Source organism: Oncorhynchus mykiss, chromosome 7 (genome assembly GCF_057628025.1).
Source record: "Oncorhynchus mykiss isolate SJ-2025 chromosome 7, ASM5762802v1, whole genome shotgun sequence".
In the NCBI taxonomy this organism is placed as follows: domain Eukaryota; kingdom Metazoa; phylum Chordata; class Actinopteri; order Salmoniformes; family Salmonidae; genus Oncorhynchus; species Oncorhynchus mykiss.
Window position 1 is genome coordinate 32938054 of NC_143028.1, and position 19409 is coordinate 32957462.

General features: G+C 42.7%; 1 protein-coding gene across 8 annotated transcripts in view; it reads right to left on the minus strand.

The window, feature by feature from the left end:
* Positions 1-19409, minus strand: part of LOC110527715 (kinesin-like protein KIF21B) — a 127879-nt gene that overhangs the window by 52735 nt on the left and 55735 nt on the right. For all 8 annotated transcript variants that reach the window (XM_090240725.1, XM_090240723.1, XM_090240724.1 and 5 more), the window contains exon 2: positions 2703-2925. In XM_090240725.1, the coding sequence (XP_090096851.1) occupies positions 2703-2925 (223 nt within the window). The remainder of the gene's footprint in view (positions 1-2702; positions 2926-19409) is intronic.

Genomic DNA, 19409 nt, shown 5'->3' on the forward strand with positions numbered 1-19409 from the left:
GCTTCCATCCCTCTCCTTGCTCCTTCCTGGGCTCGAACCAGGAACACATCGACAAAAGCATCGACAAAAGCCACACCTTGCAGAGCAAGGGGAATAACTACTCCAAGTCTCAGAGCGAGTGACATTTGAAACACTATTAGCGCACACCCAGCTAACTAGATTGCCATTTCACATTGGTTACACCAGCCATTAGGCTGATAGGCTTGAAGTCATAAACATCGCTGTGCTTGCAAAGAGCTGCTGGCAATACGCACAAAAGTGCTGTTTGAATGAACGCTTACGAGCCCGCTGCTGCCTACCATCGCTCAGTCAGACTGCTCTATCAAATCATAGACTTAATAATAGCATAATAACACACAGAAATACGAGCCTTTGGCCATTAACATGGTCGAATCTGGAAACTATCATTTCGAAAACAAAACGTTTATTCTTTCAGTGAAATACGGAACCGTTCGGTATTTTATCTAATGGGTGGCATCCCTAAGTCTAAATATTATTGTTACATTGCACAACCTTCAATGTTATGTCATAATTACGTGAAATTCTGGCAAATTAGTTCGCAATGAGCCAGGCTGCCCAAACTGTTGCATATACCCTGACTCTGCGTGCAATGAACGCAAGAGAAATGACACAATTTCACCTGGTTAATATTGCCTGCTAACCTGGATTACTTTTAGCTAAATATGCAGTTTTAAAAATATATACTTCTGTGTGTTGATTTTAAGAAAGGCATTGGTGTTTATGGTTAGGTACAGTCGTCCAACGATTGTGCTTTTTTCGCAAATGCGCTTTTGTTAAATCATCCCCCAGCGTTGCATCGATTATATGCAACCCAGGACACGCTAGATAAACGAGTAATATCATCAACAATGCGTAGTTATAACTAGTGATTATGATTGATTGATTGTTTTTTATAAGATAAGTTTAATGCTACCTAGCAACTTACCTTGGCTTCTGCTGCATTCGCGTAACAGGCAGGCTCCTCGTGGAGTGCAATGAGAGACAGGTGGTTAGAGCGTTGGACTCGTTAACTGTAAGGTTGCAAGTTTGGATCCCCCGAGCTGACAATGTGAAAATCTGTCGTTCTGCCCCTGAACAAGGCAGTTAACCCACCGTTCCTAGGCCGTCATTGAAAATAAGAATGTGTTCTTAACTGACTTGCCTAGTTAAATAAAGGTATAAAAAAATCTAAAATCGGCGCCCGAAAATACCAATTTCCGATTGTTATGAAAACTAATTAAATCGGCCATTCCGATTAAATCGGTCGACCTCTAGTTTACACACACACACACACACACACACACACACACACACACACACACACACACACACACACACACGCACACGCACACGCACACGCGTTCAAAAGTTTGGAGTCACTCAGAAATGTCAATTGTTTTGTCCTTTAAAATAACATCAAATTGATCAGAAATACAGTGTAGACATTGATAATGTTGTAAAAAAAATGTTTTATTTAACTAGGCAAGTCAGTTAAGAACAAACTCTTATTTACAACCTAGGAACAGTGGGTTAACTGCCTTGTTCAGGGGAAGAATGGCAGATTTTTACCCTGTCAGCTTGGGGATTTGATCCACCAACCTTTCGTTTACTGGCCCAATAATCTAACCACTAGGCTACCTGCAAAACACCGGTCTCGACGTCAACAATGAAGAGGCGAGATGCTGGTCTTCTAGGCAGAGTTGCAAAGAAAAAGCCATATCTCAGACTGGCCAATAAAAAGAAAAGATTAAGATGTCCAAAAGAACACAGACACTGGACAGAGGAACTCTGCTAAGAAGCCCAGCATCCCGGAGTCGCCTCTTCACTGTTGACGTTGAGACTGGTGTTTTGCAGGTACTATTTAATAAAGCTGCCAGTTGAGGACTTGTGAGGAGTCTGTTTCTCAATCTAGACACTCTAATGTACTTGTCCTCTTGCTCAGTTGTGCACCGGGGCCTCCCACTCCTGGCATGGAATAGCCTTCATTTCTCTGAACAAGAATAGACTGACGAGTTTCAGAAGAAAGGTCTTTGTTTCTGGCCATTTTGAGGCTGTAATTGAACACACAAATGCTGATGCTCCAGATACTCAACTAGTCTAATGAAGGCCAGTTTTATTGCTTCTTTAATCAGAACAACAGTTTTCAGCTGTGCAAACATAATTCCAATTGATTTCTAATGATCAATTAGCCTTTTAAAATTATAAACTTGAATAAGCTAACACAACGTGCCATTGGAACGCAGGAGTGATGGTTGCTGACAATGGGCCTATGTAGATATTCCATAAAAAAATACATCTGCCATTTCCAGCTACAGTAGTCATTTACAACATTAACAATGTCTACACTGTATTTCTGATCAACTTGATGTTATTTTAATGACAAAAAATGTGCTTTTCTTTCAAAAACAAGGACATTTCTATGTGACCCCAAACTTTTGAACGGTAGTGTTTTTATAAAATATACGTACACACACACACGTCTTTAAAAAATATATTTCCTTTATTTTCCGTCCAACCCTACCACCCCTCCTCCAATTAAGGGATTAAGTTACCATCTCTGAAAAAAATAATCTAGAGCCATCTCTTTACACTACAAACATATATTTCCTGGGACTAGTATGTGTCATCAAAGTAGTGTAAAGAGGCCTGTGTGTATGCACATGTGAGAGTGTGTGTCTGTGTGTGTGTCTCTCTCACAGTACCTGTCCATAGGCAAACACCGTAGCGTTGTATCCGTCGAAACAGCCCTCGATGAGTTTGTGGACGCAGGCAGCATAGATCTGCTGCTGGGCTGAGTCGATGTCGAACACAAAGTCGTACGTGAAGGCCTTGTCTTTACCCAGCAACATCTGGGGCTCCCCGGGCGTGACCAGCGTACACACGTGACAGCCCTCAATCTTCTCCTTCGCCATCTGGGGACGGATCCTTCAAACGCAGGAGAGAAGAGAGACACGGGGTCAACGAGGGGTTAAAACAGTCATGGTCAATCTACAGTTAAAAGTTTCAAATGTTGTTCCAAAACAATCAGGGATTCAAACTGCTGAGGGCTCAAAAAGATGACACTGAAACATGCAAAAGAAAATCCCTGCTAGGGGTAAATGCAGGTTTTAACTAATTCAACAACAAAGAATATGATCTGCATGATCAGTCAGTGTGTGTAAAATAAAAAGTGGGTAACGTGAACCTAACTCACAGCTAAAAAATGTCAAGAAAGCAATCCAGTGTTATTTCTTGCCTAGACTTTACTGCAAATGACACTCAAGTTTTGGGAGAAAAAAAACAATACACTAATATTGCAGTTAGCCATTACAGCCTTTATAATAGAACGCTTGTGACCACACACTAAATACTGCACTTAAAGTAGAAAAACATGTTAAAGTAGAAACAGGCATTCTGTTTTTGCTCTACAGTGGCCACTATAGTAGACGTCGATCAAGTGCACAAGGCTACATGTGTGCAAAAATAACGTTCAGAGTAAAACATGTAATAATCCCCCCTCACTCACACAAGTGGTATAGGAAACATAAAAGCAATATCTTTGGGCTACACTGCACATTAGTACACTTTCTGCCTGTGGACATCTGTTCTACAATGTGCCAGCAGAGCATGATACCTTTGTTAGCATAATTGATCTCTTTCAGTATGAGAGTAACACCTGGCATACCCCTTTTAATCCACTATTGAAAAGTGAGAAAGGGGGAAAGTGTGTGGTGTTCCTTTCACCTCTATTGGCATCCAGCTAAAGTATTGCTCCAAAGTATTGCTCCAAAGTATTGAATCCAGTATTGCTCCAAACCCACATCACTCGTTCGCTTACAGCCATTTGTGATTCAAAGCCCCCACCCAAACTTGTCTCATCGGATTTACACAAGTCGCATAGGTCACATATTTTGGAGTTCAAAACAGCGAATTTCACAGAAAGGTGACTAGTTTGCATCCCTGAACAATTCAGGTGAGACACATTGTCAACTCGGGGTTCAAATAATGTCGTTATTCAAATACAGAAGAGGTATGGTCAATGAAATGGTAAGATGTGGGTACTTTGTTATATAAAACACATTTGGGAGCATTCCAACAAGCTATTACTGAAGATGAGCCTAAAACAAATAGATGAAGAACTTGAACTGAACTAGATAATGTGGAGTGCAGATCATTAGCTAATCATTTTAAATCTGGTCAAATCCATGGCCAAGCAAAATCAGTAGTGTATCTCCCCCACTAACCTCCTAACCCCCCCTTCGGGAGGTAATCCCCCCCCCCACACACACACAGAAACTCCCCCCTATAGAGATAAGCCCCCCCACTTGAGACCACACCAGTGTCTCTCTCCCATGTTCTCTCCATATGAGCAGCTGCACACACTTCAATTCACACGTGCCCCCACACACACACACACACACACACACACACACACACACACACCTTCCCCCAGTGCTGACTGCAGCAGTTTGTTGAGACTGAGGGCTCAGAAGACTGGCCTACAGACCTGCATTAGGGAGAGAGGATTAGAAAGTACAGTACCAGTCTAAATGAATCATACGGAACCGTTCGGTATTTAGAATAATAGTGAAGAGTGTGCAAAGCTGTCATCAAGGCAAAGGGTGGCTACTTTGAAGAGTCTCAAACATAAAATCTATTTTGATTTGTTCAACCCTTTTTTGGTTGTTACATGATTCCATATGTGTTCGAATAACAATGCAGACAACAGTAAAAATTAAGAAAAACTCTGGAATGAGTAGGTGTGTCCAAATGTTTGACTGGTACTCTAGTTGCATTAACAAACATTAAAATACACATCACATTCAAAAACACTACCGCCAATATATTTACATACATTAGCAGGCCTATTGGGAAGAACTCTTGAGAAGACAAAGAGGAAGCTGCACAATCAGAGACTGAACAGCGCGGCTCTTACGGCCATGCTGCCATTGGAACCCATCCTGTGTCTGTCTAGAGTATCTCGTTCTGAAACAGTATCTGGTTGAGTTTGAAGCCGACTACACAAAGTACTGCATGGATGTAGATGTGTTACCGTCATCACAACGTAATAGAAAACCAGGAGCGTTGATGATACAGCTGTGGACGTGAACGGACTGAGGGTCGTTCATTCTCCTCTCCTTGCGTTCTCTCTCGCTCACGTTATTTTTCCAGTTCTCTCTCTCCTTCCATCTCTGTCCCTCTCCTCCTGCTTTTATCTGCCCTTGGAGACACCCATCTGATAATACTCATAACATTCTGCGGTACTTACTGAGCACTCAACCACAATGGTTTTGGATTTGGTTGTAAAATGAGAATATTTTTAATTAACTTCTGAAAGTCAAAGCAGCAGTAGGTCAGAGAACACAATAGACAAGACGCTGGAGAGTTTAGTCACTAGACCAGACACGCCCCTATTCTCTCTCCATTCCATCTCTCCTGTATGACTGCATCTCTCTCTCTCTCCATTCCATCTCTCCTGTATGACTGCATCTCTCTCTCTCCATTTCATCTCTCCTGTATGACTGCATCTCTTTCTCTCTCCATTCCATCTCTCCTGTATGACTGCATCTCTTTCTCTCTCCATTCCATCTCTCCTGTATGACTGCATCTCTCTCTCTCTCCATTCCATCTCTCCTGTATGACTGCATCTCTTTCTCTCTCCATTCCATCTCACCTGTATGACTGCATCTCTCTCTCCATTCCATATCTCCTGTATGACAGCATCTCTCTCTCTCTCTCTCCATTCCATATCTACTGTATGACTGCATATCTCACTCTCTCCATTCCATCTCTCCTGTATGACTGCATCTCTCTCTCTCTCCATTCCATCTCTCCTGTATGACTGCATCTCTCTCTCTCTCCATTCCATCTCCCCTGTATGACTGCATCTCTCTCTCTCTCCATTCCATCTCTCCTGTATGACTGCAACTCTCTCTCTCTCTCTCTATTCCATATCTCCTGTATGACTGCATCTCTCTCTCTCTCCATTCCATCTCTCCTGTATGACTGCATCTCTGTCTCTCTCCATTCCATCTCTCATGTATGACTGCATCTCTCTCTCCATTTCATCTCTACTGTATGACTGCATCTCTCTCTCTCCATTCCATATCTCCTGTATGACTGCATCTCTGTCTCTCTCCATTCCATCTCTCATGTATGACTGCATCTCTCTCTCCATTTCATCTCTCCTGTATGACTGCATCTCTCTCTCTCCATTCCATATCTCCTGTATGACTGTATCTCTCTCTCCATTCCATCTCTCATGTATGACTGCATCTCTCTCTCCATTTCATCTCTCCTGTATGACTGCATCTCTCTCTCTCCATTCCATATCTCCTGTATGACTGCATCTCTCTCTCCATTCCATCTCTCCTGTATGACTGCTTCTCTCTCTCTCTCTCTCTATTCCATCTCTCCTGTATGACTGCATCTCTCTCTCTCCATACCATCTCTCCTGTATGACTGCATCTCTGTCTCTCTCCATTCCATCTCTCCTGTATGACTGCATCTCTGTCTCTCTCCATTCCATCTCTCCTGAATGACTGCATCTCTCTCTCTCTCTCTCTATTCCATCTCTCCTGTATGACTGCATCTCTCTCTCTCTCTCCATTCCATCTCTCCTGTATGACTGCATCTCTGTCTCTCTCCATTCCATCTCTCCTGTATGACTGCATCTCTCTCTCTCTCTATTCCATCTCTCCTGTATGACTGCATCTCTCTCTCTCTCCATTCCATCTCTCCTTTATGACTACATCTCACTCTCTGTCCATTCCATCTCTCCTGCATGACTGCATCTCTATCTCTCAATTCCATCTCTCCTGTATGACTGCATCTCTGTCTCTCCATTCCATCTCTCCTGTATGACTGCATCTCACTCTCTCTCAATTCCATCTCTCCTGTATGACTGCATCTCACTCTCTCTCTCAATTCCATCTCTCCTGTATGACTGCATCTCACTCTCGCTCAATTCCATCTCTCCTGTATGACTGCATCTCTGTCTCTGTCCATTCCATCTCTCCTGTATGACTGCATCTCTGTCTCTCTCCATTCCATCTCTCCTGAATGACTGCATCTCTCTCTCTCTCTCTCTCTATTCCATCTCTCCTGTATGACTGCATCTCTCTCTCTCTCCATTCCATCTCTCCTGTATGACTGCATCTCTGTCTCTCTCCATTCCATCTCTCCTGTATGACTGCATCTCTCTCTCTCTCTATTCCATCTCTCCTGTATGACTGCATCTCTTTCTCTCTCCATTCCATCTCACCTGTATGACTGCATCTCTCTCTCTCTCTCTCCATTCCATATCTCCTGTATGACAGCATCTCTCTCTCTCTCTCTCCATTCCATATCTACTGTATGACTGCATATCTCACTCTCTCCATTCCATCTCTCCTGTATGACTGCATCTCTGTCTCTCTCCATTCCATCTCTCCTGAATGACTGCATCTCTCTCTCTCTCTCTCTATTCCATCTCTCCTGTATGACTGCATCTCTCTCTCTCTCCATTCCATCTCTCCTGTATGACTGCATATCTGTCTCTCTCCATTCCATCTCTCCTGTATGACTGCATCTCACTCTCTCTCAATTCCATCTCTCCTGTATGACTGCATCTCACTCTCGCTCAATTCCATCTCTCCTGTATGACTGCATCTCTGTCTCTCCATGCCATCTCTCCTGTATGACTGCATCTCTGTCTCTCCATTCCATCTCTCCTGTATGACTGCATCTCTGTCTCTCTCCATTCCATCTCTCTTGTATGACTGCATCTCTCTCTCCATTCCATCTCTCCTGTATGACTGCATCTCTCTCTCCATTCCATATCTCCTGTATGACTGCATCTCTGTCTCTCTCCATTCCATCTCTCCTGTATGACTGCATCTCTGTCTCCCTCCATTCCATCTCTCCTGTATGACTGCATCTCTCTCCCTCTCTCTCTATTCCATCTCTCCTGTATGACTGCATCTCTCTCTCTCTCCATTCCATCTCTCCTGTATGACTGCATCTCTCTCTCCATTCCATCTCTCCTGTATGACTGCATCTCTCTCTCTCTCTATTCCATCTCTCCTGTATGACTGCATCTCTCTCTCTCTCCATTCCATCTCTCCTGTATGACTGCATCTCTGTCTCTCTCCATTCCATCTCCCCTGTATGACTGCATCTCTGTCTCCCTCCATTCCATCTCTCCTGTATGACTGCATCTCTCCCTCCATTCCATCTCCCCTGTATGACTGCATCCCTCTTTCTCCATTCCATCTCTCCTGTATGACTGCATCTCACTCTCTCCATTCCATCTCCCCTGTATGACTGCATCTCTATCTCTCTCTCTCTCTATTCCATCTCTCCTGTATGACTGCATCTCTGTCTCTCCATTCCATCTCTCCTGTATGACTGCATCTCTGTCTCCCTCCATTCCATCTCTCCTGTATGACTGCATCTCTGTCTCTCTCCATTCCATCTCTCTTGTATGACTGCATCTCTCTCTCCATTCCATCTCTCCTGTATGACTGCATCTCTCTCTCCATTCCATATCTCCTGTATGACTGCATCTCTGTCTCTCTCCATTCCATCTCTCCTGTATGACTGCATCTCTGTCTCTCTCCATTCCATCTCTCCTGTATGACTGCATCTCTCTCTCTCTCTCTCTCTATTCCATCTCTCCTGTATGACTGCATCTCTCTCTCTCTCCATTCCATCTCTCCTGTATGACTGCATCTCTCTCTCCATTCCATCTCTCCTGTATGACTGCATCTCTGTCTCTCTCCATTCCATCTCTCCTGTATGACTGCATCTCTGACTCTCTCCATTCCATCTCTCCTGTATGACTGCATCTCTCTCTCTCTCTCTCCCTCTCTCTCTCTCTCTCTCATCGGAGTGCATGCTGGGAGTGAGTCGTCAAGCAGAGTGTTTGCGAGAGCGAATGGAATTTCTTTTCACTCTATTGGGTTTTGGTATGTACATATATATATATTGATTAGTTTAGTTGTTTTAAGGGTATATTGTTTAATTATCACTAAGCACGTATAAGGGTGGTGGGATCTTTGAGGTTGGTTTTTCGCGAGGGCACAACCAGCGGGTGGGGCTGGTTGCAATGGCCACTCGCGGAAATGTAGAGTTTGAAAAACTTAGTCGGAGGCATGGAGTAAAAATTCCTGCTGCGGCTGGGTGTTCAGTGGAAGAATGTAGCTTGGCTGTGGGTGCTATCATTGGGTATGATAGCATCAAATCAGCCTCAAGGATGAATAGCGCTGTAGTGATATTCTTAGATTCAATTGAAAAGGTGAATAAGATAGTTGAGAGGGGTGTTGTGTTGCGGGAGACACAGATGCCGGTATTTCCGCTTATGAATCCTGCGAAGAAAGTTATGCTTTCTAACGTGCCACCATTTGTTAGAGATGAAGTGTTAGAGCGAGAGTTATCTCGCCATGGTCAAATCGTATCTACAATAAAGAAGGTTCTTTTTGGATGCAAATCTCCGTTGTTGAAACATGTCGTGTCTCATAGGAGACAAGTGCATATGATTTTAAAAAAGGAAGGAGATGAACTGAATTTAGCGTTTAGTTTTAATATTGATGGATTTGATTATGTCTTCTATGCATCTACTGAATCAATGAAATGTTTTGGATGTGGAAGAGAGGGGCATTTGGTGCGTAATTGTTCCGAGAATGAGCGCGCTGAGCCTGGTAGTAGCTTTAGTGCGGGTGCAACTGACGTACCACAGCGAAGGGATGAAAATACTACAGGTGTAGGGGAAGAGAGAAGGTGGGCAGATGTGGTTGGAAAAGTAGGAGAGGAAGGCATTGTGGATACGGGAGCAATTGTGGTAGATCAGAACAAAGAGGGAGGGGAAACAGTAGGTGAGATTGCGACTGCCGTCGCTGAGGTGGTGCTGGAAAATGAAATTGAAGGTCAAGAGGAGATTGAAATAACGGAAAAGGAAGCGGATGTTTTCAAAATACCGAGGAGTAAAAGGAAGAATTTAAGGGGTGGTGAAGGGTCTAATTCTAAGAGAAAGGTAGAGATGGATAAATCAGGTGAAGATGAACAGGTTGTAGAGATGGGGTTTTCTTCTGGGGAGGATAGCGAGAGTGAGTCATCTGACGCGTCACAACAATATAGTGAGATAGATGGGGTGGAAGGGAGGTATGGGATCGAGAAGATACGTCAATTTCTGAAGTTGACAAAAGGGAAGAAATATATGCAGGATTACAATGTAACTGATTTTTTCCCTGAACGTGAATTGTTTATTGAATCAGCAAAGTTTCTGATGTCAAAAATTACAGGGGGAGGTTTGAAAAGCCCTGAAATTGCTAGACTCAAGAAAGTGGTCACGAGAGTAATAAGTGATGTAAATTCTAAAGAAAATGAAAGAGTTCAGTTGCAGTTTTAACTCTGTAAAGAGATGTGGTGGCTGTATCTTCCTCTGTTTTTTTTTTCTTATCCATGAGCAGTTTTAAGATCTCTTCTTTAAACGTAAATGGGGCAAGAGATGTTAAAAAAAGAGCCATGGTGTATGAGTTAATGAGGGGAAAGGGAAGTGACATAATTTTTCTGCAAGAAACGCATAGTAATTTGGAAAATTAAGTTATGTGGCAACAGGAGTGGGGGGGGGACAGTGGTGTGTAGTCATAAAAACTCAAAAAGTGGGGGTGTGGTTATCTTGTTCTCAAAAGGGTTTTTGCCTTTGTCATACGAGGTTGAAGAGGTAGTTGAGGGGAGGTTATTAAAAGTTAGAGCAAGGTATGAAAATATCAATATGTGTCTGATAAATGTATATGCCCCAGTGGTGACAGTTGAGAGGGTATGTTTTTTAGAGACATTATCAAATACCATTGAGAAATGTAACAAAGAAGATTATTTGTTTATTGCTGGGGATTTTAACTGCACAGTTAGCGATTTAGATAGAAATCACCAAGAACCTCATATAGCCTCAAGGACGTTTTTAAAACGCCTTATTGTAACAAATGAACTGTGTGATATTTGGCGGAGTCAACATGAAGGAACAAGGCAGTACACCTGGGCGCATGTGAGAGAGAACATCATCTCTATGGCCAGGTTAGATAGGTTTTATGTTTTTGAGCATCAATCTCAGGTCTGTAAATCAAGTGTGATAACTCCAGTGGGATTTTCTGATCATTGTTTAATAACAGAGGTGGTGTTCATTAACGATGTAAAACCTAAAAGCGCATATTGGCATTTTAATATAACTTTATTGAGTGATGCTCACTTCAGGAACTGTTTCAGTTTTTTTTGGGAGAGGTGGAGGTCTCAAAAGGCCAGTTTTGTATCCCTTCAACAATGGTGGGATATAGGGAAAATCCAGATTCAACAATTTTGTAATCAATACACGAGGAATGTCACCAAGGATATCACCAGATCAATGAAAGCCCTAGAGATTGAAATAGTGGAACTCATGACGTTGGTTGAGACCACAGGAGATCGAGGCCATACTCAGGCCCTCAAGAGGAGAAAAGCTGCATTGGCAGATCTGCTGGGTATCAGAGCACAGGGGGCACTGGTGAGAAGTAAATTTCAGGGCATATCTGAAATGGATGCCTCATCCAAATTTTTCTTTGGTTTAGAGAAAAAGAATGGACAAAGAAAAATTATTCATTGTCTCAAATCAGCTGTTGGACAAGAGCTCACTAGCCCTAGTGAAATTAGAAAGAGGGCAGTAGAGTTCTATGCTGAGCTCTACAAGTGTGAGTACAAAGAGGACAAAACAGTGACACAGCAGTTCTTTGATGGGCTCCCAAAGGTGCCTGCAGAAGCTCAGGTTGAGCTTGAGCAACCATTGTCTTTGCAGGATTTATACACTGCATTAAAAGGCATGGAAAATGGAAGGGCACCAGGCATTGATGGGCTTCCCGTTGACTTTTTTAAGTCTTTTTGGGCTATGTTGGGAGAGGATTGGTTAGAAGTAGCTAATGATAGTTTAACCGGAGGGTTACTACCAATAAGCTGCAGAAGGGCTGTCCTCACCCTACTGCCCAAAAAGGGTGACCCGAGGGAGGTGAAGAACTGGAGGCCGGTGGCTTTATTGTGTACTGATTATAAGATATTGTCAAAGGCTTTGTCCAACAGGCTGAGGGAGGTGATGGGGCAAATCATACATACGGATCAGTCCTACTGTGTTCCTGGCAGGCAGATAGGGGATAACATTTCTCTGATTCGTGATTTTTTGGACGTCCCTAGGGCTATTGGGTTGGATGGTGGTCTAATTTCAATTGATCAGGAAAAGGAATTTGACCGAGTTGAACATCAATATTTATGGCACACGTTTGAGGCGTTTGGGTTCAGCTCTGGTTTTATTGCCATGATAAAGGTGATATATGGTGACATTGAAAGTGTATTGAAAGTTAACGGTGGTTTGAGTGCTCCTTTTAAAGTGTGTAGAGGTATTAGGCAGGGATGTTCTATGTCTGGGATGTTATATGCTATTGCTATAGAGCCACTACTAAATAGCATTAGAAGTCGCATTGCAGGGGTGTGCCTTTCAGAGGATATTCCTCCTATTCGTCTTTCAGCCTATGCTGATGATGTAGTTGTGCTAGTGAAAAATCAAGCGGAGGTGGATAGCTTGAGTCTAATGGTTGATCATTTTAGGGGAATATCCTCTGCAAAGGTAAATTGGGAAAAGAGTTGTGCTTTACAGATTGGAGAATGGTCTGGAGGGATCATGGCTTTGCCAAGGGGGCTAGAATGGTGTAAGGGAGGTTTTAAGTATCTTGGAGTGTATCTAGGAGATGAGGGGACTATGGAAAAAAATTGGAGTGGGGTGGTTGAAATGGTGGAAGGGAGGATGAGGAGATGGCGTTTGTTACTATCTCGTATGTCATATAGAGGGCGCACTATTATAGTTAACAATGTGATTGCCTCTGCACTGTGGCATCGGTTGTCAGTTTTAGAACCACCATCTGGCCTTCTGGCTAAGATACAGGCAATTATTGTGGATTTCTTTTGGGATAAATATCACTGGGTTCCACAAAGTGTTTTGTATTTGTCAAAAGAGGAGGGGGGACAAGGTCTTGTACATCTTGCTAGTAGGGCTGCTGCTTTCCGGTTTCAGTTTATTCAAAGGCTGCTTTATGGACCGGAAAATGTGGTGTGGAGAGGGGTGGCAGGTCTTATATTACAGCGGGTTGGAGGATTAGGTTTAAAGAAGGCTTTGTTTCTGGTTGATAGTAGCCAGATTTCTAGGGAGGGAGTACCTCCGTTTTATAGAGGCCTTCTCAGAGTGTGTCCAGAAGAACTTCAGCGGAGTCAGTGCATTGGCTGTTGGAGGAACCTCTGGTGTATGGGGCAAGACTGGATTGTACAACTGCAGCTGTTCCACATTTCTCCAAGATTCTGGTGAAGGGGAAAATCATCACCTTAAAACAGTTAATGGCCATGGCTGGGCCCGCCTTAATGGATGGAAGAAGGGTGGCAGAACATTTGGGGATGAGGTCGGAAAGGATTGTCGGACAAATGCTGGGGAGCTGTAGGAAGGCTCTGTCAGCGGAAGAATGGGATATGCTTAGTAGCCACAAGAAGAAGGTGCAAGATGAAGACGTCTCATTTCCAAAACTAGGGATTACACCAAATATCCCAGAGTCAGAAAGAAAGGCGTTATTGCTGGATTTGAGAGGGTTGGAGGAGGTGGGTTTGGATGAGGTGAATGGGAAGGAATTGTATAGGGGGTGTGTCAAGGTGTTGAATAAAGATAAATTTAAAAATAGAAAAGATACTCCATGGAGGGTAAAATTGGGCATTGATGACAAGGTAAAGCCAGCATGGAGAGCACTGTACAAGCCACCGTTACAAAAGGGTACTGGTGATATGCAATGGAGGGTTTTACATGGCATCATTGCAGTTAATGCTTTTGTATCTGTTATTAACTCAGATGTTAGAGATGGATGTCCTTTTTGTAATATAAGAGAAACCATTTTTCACTGTTTTATGGAGTGTGAGAGGATAAAACCGCTATTGGAAATGTTGGAATCTTTGTTTAAAGCTGTAGGGGAGTTTTTCAATAACACTGTTTTTATTTTGGGGTTTCAATATAGTAAACAACAGAAAAGAAAATGTCAAATGTTAAATTTTATTTTGGGACAAGCTAAGATGTCAATTTTTCTGAGTAGGAAACATAAGATAGAAACGGGATATGGGCAGGATGTAAGATGTGTTTTTAAAGGTTTAGTGAAAGCAAGAATAAAAGTAGATTTTGAGTTATTTTCAGCTGTAAAAGATCTCCTATTATTTGAGGAGAAGTGGGCTTACGAAGGAGCGCTTTGTTTTGTAGAGGAGGGGAAATTATTTTTTGCTGCTGAAATAAGTTGAATGTTTATGTTATGTATTTATTTTTGTTTAGGAATTACATTTGTTATTTCATTTCTGAAAAGGCAGTGTGTCATTATTTATGTTAACACTTGAGTAAAAAATAAAGGTTTTATAAAAACGCAACTCTATTCCATCTCTCCTGTATGACTGCATCCCTCTCTCTCCATTCCATCTCTCCTGTATGACTGCATCTCACTCTCTCCATTCCATCTCTCCTGTATGACTGCATCTCTCACTCTCTCCATTCCATCTCTCCTGTATGACTGCATCTCTGTCTCTCTCCATTCCATCTCTCCTGTATGACTGCATCTCTGTCTCTCTCCATTCCATCTCTCCTGTATGACTGCATCTCACTCTCTCCATTCCATCTCTCCTGTATGACTGCATCTCTGTCTCTCTCCATTCCATCTCTCCTGTATGACTGCATCTCTGTCTCTCTCCATTCCATCTCTCCTGTATGACTGCATCTCTCTCTCCATTCCATCTCTCCTGTATGACTGCATCTCTCTCTCTCTCTCTCTATTCCATCTCTCCTGTATGACTGCATCTCTGTCTCCCTCCATTCCATCTCTCCTGTATGACTGCATCTCTCTCCCTCTCTCTCTCTCTATTCCATCTCTCCTGTATGACTGCATCTCTCTCTCTCTCCATTCCATCTCTCCTGTATGACTGCATCTCTCTCTCCATTCCATCTCTCCTGTATGACTGCATCTCTGTCTCTCTCCATTCCATCTCTCCTGTATGACTGCATCTCTCCCTCCATTCCATCTCCCCTGTATGACTGCATCTCTCTCTCTCTCTCTCTCTCTCTCTCTCTCTCGTCGGAGTGCATGCTGGGAGTGAGTCGTCAAGCAGAGTGTTTGTGAGCGCGAATGAAATTTCTTTTCACTCTATTGGGTTTTGGTATGTACATATATATATATTGATTAGTTTAGTTGTTTTAAGGGTATATTGTTTAACTATCACTAAGCACGTATAGGGGTGGTGGGATCTTTGAGGTTGGTTTTTCGCGAGGGCACAACCAGCGGGTGGGGCTGGTTGCAATGGCCACTCGCGGAAATGTAGAGTTTGAAAAACTTAGTCGGAGGCATGGAGTAAAAATTCCTGCTGCGGCTGGGTGTTCAGTGGAAGAATGTAGCTTGGCTGTGGGTGCTATCATTGGGTATGATAGCATCAAATCAGCCTCAAGGATGAATAGCGCTGTAGTGATATTCTTAGATTCAATTGAAAAGGTGAATAAGATAGTTGAGAGGGGTGTTGTGTTGCGGGAGACACAGACGCCGGTATTTCCGCTTATGAATCCGGCGAAGAAAGTTATGCTTTCTAACGTGCCACCATTTGTTAGAGATGAAGTGTTAGAGCGAGAGTTATCTCGTCATGGTCAAATCGTATCTACAATAAAGAAGGTTCTTTTTGGATGCAAATCTCCGTTGTTGAAACATGTCGTGTCTCATAGGAGACAAGTGCATATGATTTTAAAAAAGGAAGGAGATGAACTGAATTTAGCGTTTAGTTTTAAGATTGATGGATTTGATTATGTCTTCTATGCATCTACTGAATCAATGAAATGTTTTGGATGTGGAAGAGAGGGGCATTTGGTGCGTAATTGTCCCGAGAATGAACGCGCTGAGCCTGGTAGTAGCTTTAGTGCGGGTGCAACTAACGTACCACAGCGAAGGGATGAAAATACTACAGGTGTAGGGGAAGAGAGAAGGTGGGCAGATGTGGTTGGAAAAGTAGGAGAGGAAGGCATTGTGGATACGGGGGCAATTGTGGTAGATCAGAACAAAGAGGGAGGGGAAACACTAGGTGAGATTGCGACTGCCGTCGCTGAGGTGGTGCTGGAAAATGAAATTGGAGGTCAAGAGGAGATTGAAATAACGGAAAAGGAAGCGGATGTTTTCAAAATACCGAGGAGTAAAAGGAAGAATTTAAGGGGTGGTGAAGGGTCTAATTCTAAGAGAAAGGTAGAGATGGATAAATCAGGTGAAGATGAACAGGTTGTAGAGATGGGGTTTTCTTCTGGGGAGGATAGCGAGAGTGAGTCATCTGACGCGTCACAACAATATAGTGAGATAGATGGGGTGGAAGGGAGGTATGGGATTGAGAAGATACGTCAATTTCTGAAGTTGACAAAAGGGAAGAAATATATGCAGGATTACAATGTAACTGATTTTTTCCCTGAACGTGAATTGTTTATTGAATCAGCAAAGTTTCTGATGTCAAAAATTACAGGGGGAGGTTTGAAAAGCCCTGAAATTGCTAGACTCAAGAAAGTGGTCACGAGAGTAATAAGTGATGCAAATTCTAAAGAAAATGAAAGAGTTCAGTTGCAGTTTTAACTCTGTAAAGAGATGTGGTGGCTGTATCTTCCTCTGTATTTTTTTCTTATCCATGAGCAGTTTTAAGATCTCTTCTTTAAACGTAAATGGGGCAAGAGATGTTAAAAAAAGAGCCATGGTGTATGAGTTAATGAGGGGAAAGGGAAGTGACATAATTTTTCTACAAGAAACGCATAGTAATTTGGAAAATGAAGTTATGTGGCAACAGGAGTGGGGGGGGACAGTGGTGTGTAGTCATAAAAACTCAAAAAGTGGGGGTGTGGTTATCTTGTTCTCAAAAGGGTTTTTGCCTTTGTCATATGAGGTTGAAGAGGTAGTTGAGGGGAGGTTATTAAAAGTTAGAGCAAAGTATGAAAACATCAATATGTGTCTGATAAATGTATATGCCCCAGTGGTGACAGTTGAGAGGGTATGTTTTTTAGAGACATTATCAAATACCATTGAGAAATGTAACAAAGAAGATTATTTGTTTATTGCTGGGGATTTTAACTGCACAGTTAGTGATTTAGATAGAAATCACCAAGAACCTCATATAGCCTCAAGGACGTTTTTAAAACGCCTTATTGTAACAAATGAACTGTGTGATATTTGGAGGAGTCAACATGGAGGAACAAGGCAGTACACCTGGGCGCATGTGAGAGAGAACATCATCTCTATGGCCAGGTTAGATAGGTTTTATGTTTTTGAGCATCAATCTCAGGTCTGTAAATCAAGTGTGATAACTCCAGTGGGATTTTCTGATCATTGTTTAATAACAGAGGTGGTGTTCATTAACGATGTAAAACCTAAAAGCGCATACTGGCATTTTAATATAACTTTATTGAGTGATGCTCACTTCAGGAATTGTTTCAGTTTTTTTTGGGAGAGGTGGAGGTCTCAAAAGGCCAGTTTTGTATCCCTTCAACAATGGTGGGATATAGGGAAAATCCAGATTCAACAATTTTGTAATCAATACACGAGGAATGTCACCAAGGATATCACCAGATCAATGAAAGCCCTAGAGATTGAAATAGTGGAACTCATGACGTTGGTTGAGACCACAGGAGATCGAGGCCATACTCAGGCCCTCAAGAGGAGAAAAGCTGCATTGGCAGATCTGCTGGGTATCAGAGCACAGGGGGCATTGGTGAGAAGTAAATTTCAGGGCATATCTGAAATGGATGCCTCATCCAAATTTTTCTTTGGTTTAGAGAAAAAGAATGGACAAAGAAAAATTATTCATTGTCTCAAATCAGCTGTTGGACAAGAGCTCACTAGCCCTAGTGAAATTAGAAAGAGGGCAGTAGAGTTCTATGCTGAGCTCTACAAGTGTGAGTACAAAGAGGACAAAACAGTGACACAGCAGTTCTTTGATGGGCTCCCAAAGGTGCCTGCAGAAGCTCAGGTTGAGCTTGAGCAACCATTGTCTTTGCAGGATTTATACACTGCATTAAAAGGAATGGAAAATGGAAGGGCACCAGGCATTGATGGGCTTCCCGTTGACTTTTTTAAGTCTTTTTGGGCTATGTTGGGAGAGGATTGGTTAGAAGTAGCTAATGATAGTTTAACCGGAGGGTTACTACCAATAAGCTGCAGAAGGGCTGTCCTCACCCTACTGCCTAAAAAGGGTGACCCGAGGGAGGTGAAGAACTGGAGGCCGGTGGCTTTATTGTGTACTGATTATAAAATATTGTCAAAGGCTTTGTCCAACAGGCTGAGGGAGGTGATGGGGCAAATCATACATACGGATCAGTCCTACTGTGTTCCTGGCAGGCAGATAGGGGATAACATTTCTCTGATTCGTGATTTTTTGGACGTCTCTAGGGCTATTGGGTTGGATGCTGGTCTAATTTCAATTGATCAGGAAAAGGCATTTGACCGAGTTGAACATCAATATTTATGGCACACGTTTGAAGCGTTTGGGTTCAGCTCTGGTTTTATTGCCATGATAAAGGTGATATATGGTGACATTGAAAGTGTATTGAAAGTTAACGGTGGTTTGAGTGCTCCTTTTAAAGTGTGTAGAGGTATTAGGCAGGGATGTTCTATGTCAGGGATGTTATATGCTATTGCTATAGAGCCACTACTAAATAGCATTAGAAGTCGTATTGCAGGGGTGTGCCTTTCAGAGGATATTCCTCCTATTCGTCTTTCAGCCTATGCTGATGATGTAGTTGTGCTAGTGAAAAATCAAGCGGAGGTGGATAGTTTGAGTCTAATGGTTGATCGTTTTAGGGGAATATCCTCTGCAAAGGTAAATTGGGAAAAGAGTTGTGCTTTACAGATTGGAGAATGGTCTGGGGGGATCATGGCTTTGCCAGGGGGGCTAGAATGGTGTAAGGGAGGTTTTAAGTATCTTGGAGTGTACCTAGGAGATGAGGGGACTATGGAAAAAAATTGGAGTGGGGTGGTTGAAATGGTGGAAGGGAGGATGAGGAGATGGCGTTGGTTACTATCTCGTATGTCATATAGGGGGCGTACTATTATAGTTAACAATGTGATTGCATCTGCACTGTGGCATCGGTTGTCAGTTTTAGAACCACCATCTGGCCTTCTGGCTAAGATACAGGCAATTATTGTGGATTTCTTTTGGGATAAATATCACTGGGTTCCACAAAGTGTTTTGTATTTGTCAAAAGAGGAGGGGGGACAAGGTCTTGTACATCTTGCTAGTAGGGCTGCTGCTTTCCGGTTTCAGTTTATTCAAAGGTTGCTTTATGGACCGGAAAATGTGGTGTGGAGAGGGGTGGCAGGTCTTATATTACAGCGGGTTGGAGGATTAGGTTTAAA